At 35.4% G+C, this 12,935-nt stretch overlaps 1 protein-coding gene across 1 annotated transcript in view; it reads left to right on the plus strand.

Moving 5' to 3' along the window:
- HUWE1 (HECT, UBA and WWE domain containing E3 ubiquitin protein ligase 1) overlaps positions 1-12,935 on the plus strand; it is a 1,366,532-nt gene that overhangs the window by 886,249 nt on the left and 467,348 nt on the right. The window contains exon 37 of the mRNA XM_068226019.1: positions 6,112-6,223. Coding sequence (XP_068082120.1) covers positions 6,112-6,223 — 112 coding nt within the window. The remainder of the gene's footprint in view (positions 1-6,111; positions 6,224-12,935) is intronic.

Raw genomic sequence — 12,935 nt, forward strand, 5'->3', positions numbered from 1 at the left:
CCAAGTTCAAATGGGGCACTATTGGCCACTATTTGCTAAAGTCCAATCACTATAAACTTATATTGTTTTGTTAAATATACAGATTGAAGATGAATGTGCTGCTGGGGTTATGAAAGCTCTTGTTGTAGGTGGGTGTGGGTGTGTGTGTGTGTGTGTGTGTTTTTTTTTTTTTTTTTTGTTTGTTTGTTTGTAGATATTACTTACTGTCGTGAGATGATTGGGAAGTGTATCGCTTAGTAGCTCGGCGTGTACGATATCGTGAACTTGTGGTATTAGTGTCTGTTGTCGTGAGGGGAATGGAGGGGTGGGGAAGGGGAGTTGCTAACTGTGTAGAGGTGGAGTTAGTCGTGTCTTTCTCCTGCGCTGTGGATTGCGCATGGTGTTGTTTATTGACTGTTCTCAGATAATAGTTTTTTATAAAAGGGATGATTTTATTAAATAAAATATTGGTTTTATCTGTTATTTCATTAATATTATAATTAGGGTTGGCATATTGGTCTACTGTTATATATAGTTCTTGAGTAATATTGAGTAAGGGTCCTTTGGGGTTTGTGCTTAATATTATCATATCATTATCTATATTAGTAAAGTTATGTTTGTAATCAACCATGTGTTGTCCTATTGCCGAAAAATGGTTGTGTTTTATGGCATTGACGTGTTCGTTGTATCTGATAGTAAAGTTTCTGCCTGTACGTCCTATGTAGCTTGTTAGGCAGTTATTGCAGCGGATACGGTAAACTCCAGAACGAAGATATTTGTTGTTATTGTTGATAGTTTTTGTGTTATGTATGATGATGTTGCTGTTATGTGTAGTCCTGTAGGCTATTTCAAGGTTATGTTTTTTGAAAATGTTGGTTAACGAGTATATGTGCGTGTTATTAAATGTAAAGGTTACGTAGTTTTTCTTAGGTTTGTCCATTTTTTATAATTTAGTTTTGGGTTTTGATTTGAATTTATGAATGATTGAATTGACTGTATCTTTTTTGTATCCATTTTTTCTTGCTATTTCTTGGATTAAATGTATCTCTTCATTAAAATCTGTTTTTGAAAGCTGTATGTAATATGCTGCTTTTTTATGGGAGCTAGGATGAATGGAATCTGTTGCTATTGTATTTATTGTATGGGTGGGCTTGCGATAAATTTTGAAAGATAAGTGATTGTCTTGTCTAGTAATGGTCAAATCGAGATAGTTCAGTTTGCAGTTGTTTTCTGATTCTTTTGTAAACTGTATATGTGGGTCTATGGTGTTTAATTTGTCTAACAAAGTGTTGTCATTAGTTAGTCTATTATCGATGATGGCAAATACGTCATCAACAAAACGGCACCAAAAGGCAACACCACAGTAGTCATTGACAAAAATGTATACATTCAAAAAACAAAAGAAGTTTTCAATAACGACACCTTTCGGATCATACGCAAGGACCCTACAAATATAATACAAAGAAATCTCAAGACTCTACTTAAAAACACGCACCTACTACTTACCGAAACTGAAGCACAAAATCTCATAGTCATGAACCCCCAACTACCGAATTCAAAAGCTCTTCCAAAAATACATAAGGACAACATACCCATGAGACCCATAGTAAATTACAGAGCAAGTCCTACATATAAATTATCGCAATTCATCCAAAAATTCCTCAAAAAACATTATTCATTTCAAGCCAATAAAACTATACGCAATTCAGTAGACTTCTGCAACAAAACTAAAGAGCTACAACTAGAACGATACCATTCCTTAGCGTCATATGACATTACCAATATGTACCCCAATATCCCCACTAAAAAAACCATAGATATAATCTCATCCAACCTCAAAACTTACAGTAAACGAAGTAATTTAGAAATCGAGGAATTCATAATAATTTTAGAATTTGCCGTCAGTAACAACTTTTTTAAGTTCCATGACACAATTTATCAACAACTAGGCTTACCAATGGGTTCTCCCGCCTCCGGTATAATTGCTGAAATATATTTAGACCACCTCGAATACAACTCAATCATTACAATAAACGGAATATTCTTTTGGTGCCGTTTTGTTGATGACGTATTTGCCATCATCGATAATAGACTAACTAATGACAACACTTTGTTAGACAAATTAAACACCATAGACCCACATATACAGTTTACAAAAGAATCAGAAAACAACTGCAAACTGAACTATCTCGATTTGACCATTACTAGACAAGACAATCATTTATCTTTCAAAATTTATCGCAAGCCCACCCATACAATAAATACAATAGCAACAGATTCCATTCATCCTAGCTCCCATAAAAAAGCAGCATATTACATACCGCTTTCAAAAACAGATTTTAATGAAGAGATACATTTAATCCAAGAAATAGCAAGAAAAAATGGATACAAGAAAGATACAGTCAATTCAATCATTCATAAATTCAAATCAAAACCCAAGACTAAATTATAAAAAATGGACAAACCTAAGAAAAACTACGTAACCTTTACATTTAATAACACGCACATATACTCGTTAACCAACATTTTCAAAAAACATAACCTTGAAATAGCCTACAGGACTACACATAACAGCAACATCATCATACATAACACAAAAACTATCAACAATAACAACAAATATCTTCGTTCTGGAGTTTACCGTATCCGCTGCAATAACTGCCTAACAAGCTACATAGGACGTACAGGCAGAAACTTTACTATCAGATACAACGAACACGTCAATGCCATAAAACACAACCATTTTTCGGCAATAGGACAACACATGGTTGATTACAAACATAACTTTACTAATATAGATAATGATATGATAATATTAAGCACAAACCCCAAAGGACCCTTACTCAATATTACTCAAGAACTATATATAACAGTAGACCAATATGCCAACCCTAATTATAATATTAATGAAATAACAGATAAAACCAATATTTTATTTAATAAAATCATCCCTTTTATAAAAAACTATTATCTGAGAACAGTCAATAAACAACACCACGCGCAATCCACAGCGCAGGAGAAAGACACGACTAACTCCACCTCTACACAGTTAGCAACTCCCCTTCCCCACCCCTCCATTCCACTCACGACAACAGACACTAATACCACAAGTTCACGATATATTCATCTTCAATCTGTATATTTAACAAGACAATATAAGTTTATAGTGATTGGACTTTAGCAAATAGTGGCCAATAGTGCCCCATTTGAACTTGGCATGTACACGTGAAGAACACTACTTCATATGAAGATTTACAAATTTGCAGGACTGCCTCTTACCTTTTAACTTGCATATTGAAATGTACCATTGTCTTATGTTGCATTTAATGTATTTTACACAGTATATATTCGAAGAGGTCATTCAATACAGGTTTTAATTACCTGGCATTTCATTTCTCAACGCAATCTCAAATTCAGATTCACATTATTTAATTTGACAAAGTTTATATAAAGTATACTACCCATTTGAAATTGACACATACGCATGAAGAAAAAACAATACTTCATATGAATTTTGCAAAACGTATATGATTGTCTTTTACCTTTCAACTTTTATATATTGAAGTGTGCTAATGTCTTCTTTGCATGAAATGTATTTTTTAAATAGCATATAATTGCAGGAGTCATTCAACAGAGGTTATAATTACCTAGTGTACTATTATTTCAAACGCATTTCACTTTGTTATTGTAATTTCAACTTCGAATTCACATTACTCATTTTGACAAAGTCTAAGCCTAATAAAAAGTATACTGTATAAGCACATGCGGCTACATTTAAGCATATTTAGTCGACTAAAAACAACGCAAAATGAAAGTCCTTCTAAAGAACTATTACTAGTAAAACTTGGACTAAAAACAACGCAAAATGAAAGTCCTTCTAAAGAACTATTACTAGTAAAACTTGAACGTTAATGCTATATTCAAGGTCAGGTGTAAACAACAAATTTTATCATGTGTTATAATTCTTTTAATGTGTTAAAGATAGATATCTTTTTAATATTCTTGATCCTCTAAACTTAGATGTAAGAAGCAGAATTTCACTTCTAGACCTAATGTCTATCAAACATGACATGTTTATTTGTAAGATACAACTGTTAAAACATGTATTCTAATGTGTATGTAAATGACAGCTGAGGATGACTTGTGATAAGTCGAAACCGGTCCTGTTTTAAAAAACATTATTAAATTTAGTATTGATAAGGTGGATCTCTTTCTTTCTATGACATATTATTTCATCTCTGTCGGGTGGTCTAGAATCTGGGTACCTGAGTAAAGGTTCCTTGGTTTCAATGGGGCTTTGCGGTTTAGTGCAATTAAGTAAATTCTTGAAGTAGTCTGCCAGAATGCTGCAATTTTCTTCTTTTGACGTCGCCAGTGAGCCGTCCTTTCGCTCAAAGCATAGAGATTGTGGTTTATAGCCAGTGAGTTTGCGTTTGAAGGCTCTGTAGTACTCTCTGCTTTCATTCTTCCTAAAGTTTTGTTCTATCTTTTCAGTGAGATATTTTCTTCGTATTTACGTTTCTCAGTTCTGAACACCCTAGCCGCTTGGGCACGTTGGGTTTTGTAGGTTTCCCAATCATTTACTGATTTCGTAGAGTGGTACTGTTTCCACGCATTGAGTCTTTCTTGGAGGACTGATTCGCAGGTACCATTCCACCAGGCATGCTTTTTGCTTATCTTTATTTCTGCAACGTCTTTGGCGGCCTCAACAAGGAGACTTTTGGTGTTGTTAAAGTCACAGTCATTTGGTCTAGCCTTCTCCTGGAACTCCTCGACCCTTTGCCAAAGTTTATCATTGTCGAAGCGTGTGATCTGTTTGGTTGTCTTCCTTGTGTTGTTTGCGGGAATTGGTTTGAATTTGATAAGAGACATATAATGATCTGAGGCCACATTGATGCCTTTCTTTACCTTGACATTCATAATCTCAGGGCTGTTTCTCCTGGAGATTGCAACATGATCAATTTGGAACTCTCCGAGAGCTTGGACGGGAGAACGCCAAGTCATTTGCTTTCTGGGTAGATGGCGGAAGTGGGTCGACATGACCTGCCGGTTGTGATTTTCGCAAATGGACACCAGTCTTTTGCCGTTGGGATTGGTTCTTTTGTGAGCAGGGTAATTTCCTATAACTTTCTTGTACTTCTGTTCACGACCTAGTTGGGCATTGAAGTCGCCCAAAAGAAGCTTGACATGGTGTTTGGGAATTTTGTTTAATTTTTCATCCAGTAGGTCCCAGAAATAATCAACTTCATCTAGATCAGACTTGTTCTTATCGTTTGTAGGAGCATGTGCGTTAACTAGGGCGTAGGTTTTGTTCGCGCATTTAATTGTGAGTATAGACAATCTGTCATTCACAGGTTCGAAATTTGCTACCGATTTAAGGATCTTGGTTCTAACAGCAAACGCGGTTCCAAGCATCATAGCTCCATTGAGGATTCCTCTTTGCGCTTTGCTCTTGAAAAATCGGTAGCCTTCGGATTCAAAAATCTCTTCATCTGGGTACCTTGTTTCCTGTAGGGCCATTATGGATATCAGATTTTCGTGAAGAGCTTTGGTGAGGGTTTCCAGCTTGCCAGTTTGTGTAAGTGAATTTATGTTGAAAGTTGCTAGAAAGGTTTTAGATTTTGGCCTGAGTTTTTGACACTTCGGGGTACACCGAGACGCTCCGACTCTTCTCTGGCATGATGTCGAGTCTCCCCCAGAATCCGAACGAGACTCGTGCGCCGTGGCGTTCACGACGAGGGATTTATCCGAAGATTTACCCCCTGGGGTATGTTTCTTGAAATGTTGTGCCATCATGCTTTTTGACTTGACTTTGCTTTGGACGGGTACCCATCCTTTTACAACTAGGGTTGTTAGCCCTAGAGGTTGCCTCAAGATGTTTTCTGGCTTCTGGTCATTTACCAGTCTTCGCCGTAACCCTGGCAAGGGACCAGTTTTTTTTCACGGTGGTATTTTATTTTATTTCCCTACTACCCTCTGACTCTGCTGGCGGCAGAGCCAGCGAGCTTCCCCAATTCCAATGGGACGCGCCCGATGGAGGTAACCGGTAAATCCCCACATGGGTATTATTATTATTATTATTATTATTATTATTATTATTATTATTATTATTATTATTATTACCTGTTGCAGGATGTTGATCAAGTCCAGAGTAGTGATTCCGAATCAGGATCAAATGCTTCCGATGATCCCGATGAAGAAGTGAACAATGTGGAGGACGAAGAAGAGGAGGATGACGAGGATGGTATGTGTGGGGAATATCTTTTATATTCAGCTATATCATGTCTTTAAATAACATTTTGCATATTTATATTTTTGTTACTCATTTGACTCTGTCACATTTTATCATAATTTTTAATTTGGTTTACTTTTGTAAAGTAACTCTTTATGTGGAAGTTGGTGGGACTTAATTCTTACTGTGTGTGTGTATCTTATGTAGTCACTTTTCGAGATCGTGCATTGTCATAATGTTGGAGATAATGAAGGGAATCCATTCCCTATTACATTCCATTTACAGTGTCAGGGTGCACATGCACTGTTCTAAGTTTATGGGAGATTTTAAAAGAACGAATTGTATATATCATTACTGAAAATATTCAGGTAAATTATGCTCGGAGATATATTTGAATATTTTCTCCCTGCAAATCAATTTACATGATCGTTCAAACCTTCTTAGGAATTGCTTTTCAGTGACATACAGCATGGTTATATTTAAACTACAAGCTTTCTGCAGCTTATACCAGTTAACCCTTCCCAAACTGATATTTTTGTGATCCTGAGTGGAATATATTTTTTCAAAATTTTAAAATGTGTAGATTATATTTTTCATGCAATAAATGTAATTATTACACAGATGTTGTTACTTGTTCATACTGGAAGGTTGAGAAGCATCTGTTGGTTGTAAAGTTGAAGTTTGCTGCAGTATCTCCTTATATTTAGTGCATAAACCGCACAAGTCACTATACTCTACAATGTTTCTACTAAACACACAACACTTTCATGTCATCTTACACATGTTGTGAAGTATGGTACACTTCAGAGCATGTGTCGGGATGCAAAAATGGCTTCTGGCTGCAGGTTTTGAAATAGTAAATAGTTTCCTTGCAAAGCCCTCTTTGTTTGTTTCTACACATGAGACAAGCTGTGGAACCTTTTTCTCTCCTAGCTGCAAAGTGAGATAGTCCATTCAGGCATATGTCCCCTTTCCCCTTCCGCTTTTGGATCACCCCTTCTTTGTGCTTTATTTGGCTGAGTGGCTCAGATGGTTAAGACACTGGCTTTCTGAGCCCAATTTGGCAGGTTCGATCCTGGCTCAGTCTGATGATATTTGAAGGTGCACAAATACATTAGCATGTAAAGTAACTCCTGAGAGACAAAATTCTGGCACCTCAGTGTACCCAAAACCATAAAAGTGGTTAGTGGGATGCAAAAACAATAACATTATTATCTTTTTGCTTGGAAGTTACCCTTTCAAGGACCAGTAACTCAACATGTTGTTGCCTAAACTTTATGTGCATAATTGGTTTCAAGCTATAGTTTTCCTGGACTGTAACATACAACAAATATGAGTTCACAGGGCTTGTTTCGTGGAACCAGAAGAAAATTTTGTTATACCATCTTACGGTTCTATGCAAGAAGTGGTAAGAGGCTTTGTAATGATCACTATGATACATACCACCCATTTGTTTTCTGTAGTCTGTCATATTGGGCTTCTCTGTCGGAGACGTGTTTGGGTATTTTGAGGGGACTGATACGATATGTTACAAAATAAATTGTTAATTAAGGTCAGCCTAATCAATAATATCTTGTATTACTCTTGATGAGTTAGTCCTCATCAGTCCATAGCCTTTTCTGTAAGATTGTGCAAACATCACCAAATGAACACCACGCATATGCACACACTCCACCAACTACGCAATATCACATGTGAATGTGAAACAACAGTTGCCTGGGGGTATTTATGAAGTCACAGAGGAGGTCTCTAGCAGTGACATACAGTGTTTGGAAGATAGTGGGTTCGAACCCCACTGTCGGCAGTCCTGAAGATGGTTAGTTTAGATAGTTTACTGCTTCCACCATCAAGTACAGGAAATCTATACTAGGTATTGTCAGTAGGTATTGTCAGTATTAATAAAAATAATCTATACAAAATATCTCAGCCATAATGCCTGAGTCATTAGAAAAATTATTTTAGCTACCTATTTTAGGTCATTTTTTGAAATGCCCCATTCTAGATACTCTTCTACACTATAAAATGCATTTTTCCTTAAAAATTGTGACAGTACCCTGTTAAATGCACTATTGTCTAATGTTCAAATTGGTAGTGGAAGCTTATTGTACATCTTAAGCTGTTGATGACAGTGGCTGTTTGTGCTTTTACTAAGCCTGGAGTGAGGAGTATCCAGATTATTCTTGTATCTTGTATCGTGCATGTGAACTGTAGATATTTCTTTAAATTCAGAAAGATTCTCTTTCACATGCATAATATTTGTAAGAATATATGGTTACCTACTTTCACACCAGGCAAATGCTGCCTTAATAAAGCAACTGGGGGGCGGGCAGTGATGTGATAACTTTCAAACCTGCATCTGGATGTTGTTGTTATCTCCTTAGCCTAACATTAACTATTACAGCAGAAACCAGAAAGCTTATTTCATTTAACATTCATTTTCTAGTTTTTTATTACATTTTTGGGGTCCTGCGTGACTAATTTATCTCTCTTTTTTTTTTTTTTTTTTTAGAACCTTTTCTGTTTTCTCAGTATCTTCTTTATTAATTATTACTATTGCATTTTCTTTGACCACTTTAGATACTGTTATGTTATTAAGTTCAATTTTCTGTAAGTTCTTTAATGTTGTTACTCTTTTCAGTTGATTCTTTGTCTTCATGTTCAGCTATCCTGGAAGGTTTCTTAGAAACCTCAATCAATCGATCACTATTGATTTGCATTTAGAGCTGTCGCATAGGTGGCAGATTCCCTATCTGTTGTTTTCCTAGCCTTTTCTTAAATGATCACAAAGTAATTGGAAAATTATTGAACATTTCCCTTGTTAAGTTATTCCAATCCCTAACTCCCCATCCTATAAAGGAATATTTGCCCCGATCTGTCCTCTTGAATTCCAACTTTACCTTCATATTGTGATCTTTCCTACTTTTAAAGACACCACTGAAATTTATACGTCTACTGACGTCATTCCACGCCATCTCTCCAATGACAGCTCGTAACATACCAGGTTCCCTTTGGGAATCAATATCTTTATCACATACCACTTAATCGAGCAGCTCGTCTCCTTTCTCCAAAGTCTTCCCTGCCCAAACTTTGTAACATTTTTTTTAACGTTACTCTTTTGTCGGAAATTACCCAGAACAAATCGAGCTGCTTTTCTTTGGATTTTTTCCAGTTCTTGAATCAAGTAATCCTGGTGAGGGCTCTATACACTGGAACCATACTCTAGTTTGGGTCTTACCAGAGACATATGCCCTCTCCTTCACATCCTTGCTACAACCCATAAATACCCTCATAATCATGTGCAGAGATCTGTACCCTTTATTTACAATCATAATTATGTGATTACCCCAATCAAGATCTTTGCTTATATTAAGACCTAGGTACTTACAATGATCCCCAAAGGGAACTTTCACCCCATCAATGCAGTAATTAAAACTGAGATTACTTTTCCTATTTGTGAAACTCACAACCTGACTTTTAACCTCGTTTATAATCATACCATTGCCTACTGTCCATCTCACAACATTATCAAGGTCATTTTGCAGTTGCTCACAATCTTGTAACTTATTTATTACTCTGTACAGAATAACATCATTTGCAAAAAGCCTTATCTCTGATTCCACTTCTTTACACATATCATTTATATATATAAGAAAACATGAAGGTCCAATAATACTGCCTTGAGGAATTCCCCTCTTAATTATTACAGGGACAGATAAAGCTTCACCTACTCTAATTCTCTGAGTTCTATTTTCTAGAAACATAGCCACCCATTCAGTCACTCTTTCGTCAAGTCCAGTTGCACTCATTTTTGCCAGTAGTCTCCCATGATCTACCCTATCAAATGCCTTAGTTAGGTCAATCGCGATTCAATCCAATTGACCTCCTGAATCCAGGATATCTGCTATATCTTGCTGGAATCCTACAAGTTGATTTTCAGTGGAATAATCTTTCTTAAACAAATACTACTAAACCTCACGTCTTACTGCCTCTTGCTCTTTTGCTTCTGTTCTGGAAATGACCTGTTCTGTTTCTGCACCAGTTTTACTATTTTACTCCTGTTCTTACTATTATTAATCTTCAGCCGATTATGTTTAATGTAACTTAAAAGCCTTCCAGCCTCTCAAACACACGAGTTAAATATAATATTACATTGTATATCATACCTGAAAACAAAATACATTATTAAACAAGGAATAACATTTTTTTAAACAGGTATGGTATAGTGTAATATTATATTTAACTTGTGTGTTTGACAGACTGGAAAGCTTTTAAGTTATACTGTATTTAACTGGGCTGACACTGGAAACTATGGCTTCTTAACCAATTAAGCTTTGGTCTCAATTTTAACATCTCGAATTATTTTTCGTTAAATTCAGTTTTAGTTATGTTCTGAACCAGAGGAAAGAAAATATGCTCCTTACTATTTGGTTTCTTATAAGGAATTCGAATTTCGTGTCCAATGTGTCCTGCTTCTTCTTGAAAATATAATACATAAAGCATTCCGTACTATATTCCATTTGATCCCATGCCAAGTTCGAAATCTGTTCCTTTGTTTTTAATTGTGAGTCATACAAGTTTTGATTTAAAAGAGATTTCTGATATGTAGGAATGTACTTCCACTTTTTATCCATAATTGTTTTAGTTTTGCCCAAGTTATCTTTCTATGATTATGTGTAATACCTCTTTTTCTCTATTGGTTTTAAATGCTTTGGCCTAACTTTACTTTTTAAGCAGTATTTAAGAAAATTAGAGTCCTTAGAAATTTTGGCGATTTAAATTTTTAAGTTTGTAAATTTGTTCAGCAATGTTCAAGCATATCTGGCATCATTAGAATTTATTATTTTAACCATAATGCTTTGATACATTTAGGTCAGTTCCATGCATGTTTCGAGAACCTACTTGTTCTCTTCTCCAGCAGCTGTTTATCTGCCAATCTTTTCCAGGATCTGCTAACATCACTACCTTTTCTTGCCTAATAAATTAAGTACAATTTCCATTTCATTTGAATAAATTTTTACAACCTGTACCTAAGAACAAAGTTATCATGTGTCAATTCAAATAAAACATTAAGATCTCTATGTACTAACATTTTCAATCTGAATAACAGCAAATGTCAAACTAACTACAACTTTAAAAAACTTTTATGAGACAACTACAGAAGTCTTAAATCATCTACTCTCAATTTAAATTAATGTCTCTCTTATTGCAAATTGCATAATTGCAGTTCCTCCTGTTGAATATCTCCTCTAATCCATAGCGTAAAAGTTGGTTTGCTATCTGTGTGTGCTCTATAAATGCTGAATGTATTTTATTCTCAAGAAGAAGCAGGACACATTGCACAGGAAAGTTAAATTCGGTGTAAATGAGAAACATAAAAAAGATAGAATGAAAGGTTAGTTATAAAGAGCCAAGTAAAATGGAGCTTATTTCCTTTCCTCTGTTTCATAACGTAACTAAAGCTGCATTTAACAAACAAGAATTCGAGATATTAAAAAAGGGACCTAAACATAATTGGCTGAAAATTAATAATGAGAATAGGAGTGAAATAGTAAAACTTGCAACAGAAATGGAACAGGTCATTTCCTGAATAGGGGCAGAAGAGCAAGAAGCAGTAAGACATGAGGTTGCTAAGAAACTTTACAAGATATTTGGACATGAAGTCAAGGAAGCTATTACAAAGAATAACAACACTAAAGAACTTACAACATACTAGTATCTAAGATGGACAAAGCAAACTCAACAGTAACAATTAATAAACAAGGAGATATTGAGAAAACAGAAACGTTTCTTTAAAAAATGAGAGATATATACTGTATGAGTCATGAAACACCCCACAAATGTAATACAAAAACCTAACAAAGAATGTTAACTGAAGTCAATTTTTTATTAGATTATCAAATCAAATCAAAATCTCTTTATTTGCAAATGAGGTGTCTACCTCGGTGGCAAATGGTACACTAAAATACATTATTGTCAAGCACTAAATATTAAATTAACAAGAGAAGAAAATTTTTCATATAATACAATATTATACAATTTACGCTAACAATGTTTTCTATTAAACACACAGCTCATTCTTAATAAATTTATATTGTTTACAAAATTCTACTTATAATATCTCCTGTACTACTTACAAATATAGTCAACTGATATACAGTATGTGGAATTACTTCAAATGATACTATACAACTGGCATAAGATTAATATTTACATTGCATTTATTTATTTACTATATACTTTTTTTTTCTTTTTTTTTTTTTTTACCCGTTCTGGATCCTAAGTAGCATAACGACCTGCTGCGTCTTAACCAGAGCCCCTTTTGCCACCACTTTTCAGAGTTCCTGAAGGGCCTTCACAGCTACCGTAGCGGTCCCAGGGCCCTCGAAGTCCCCACTGTACTTCACCCCTACAGGCAGTCCCCTACTTTGGCTGTCCAAACTCCTTAGACCAGGGGATGGAATTAATTTATTCACACACATTTTTTTATTTACAATAACCTGCACTGGTCGAATGCCCTCTAACACTTCATTTATTTTCTCTGTTGCTGTTTATTCTCTTCTTGAATATCTGTACAGATTTTGGAAAAGTTCATAAATATGAACCCAGGTTTACCCACACTAAGATAGTTGCGGAAAATAAACGAGGACAACATACCCACTAGGCCGATAGTAAATTTTAGGTGTAGCCGGGCGTGCAAGACTGCCAAGTTCATACAAATATTTTT

Source organism: Anabrus simplex, chromosome 2, assembly GCF_040414725.1.
Source record: "Anabrus simplex isolate iqAnaSimp1 chromosome 2, ASM4041472v1, whole genome shotgun sequence".
Taxonomy (NCBI): Eukaryota; Metazoa; Arthropoda; class Insecta; order Orthoptera; family Tettigoniidae; genus Anabrus; species Anabrus simplex.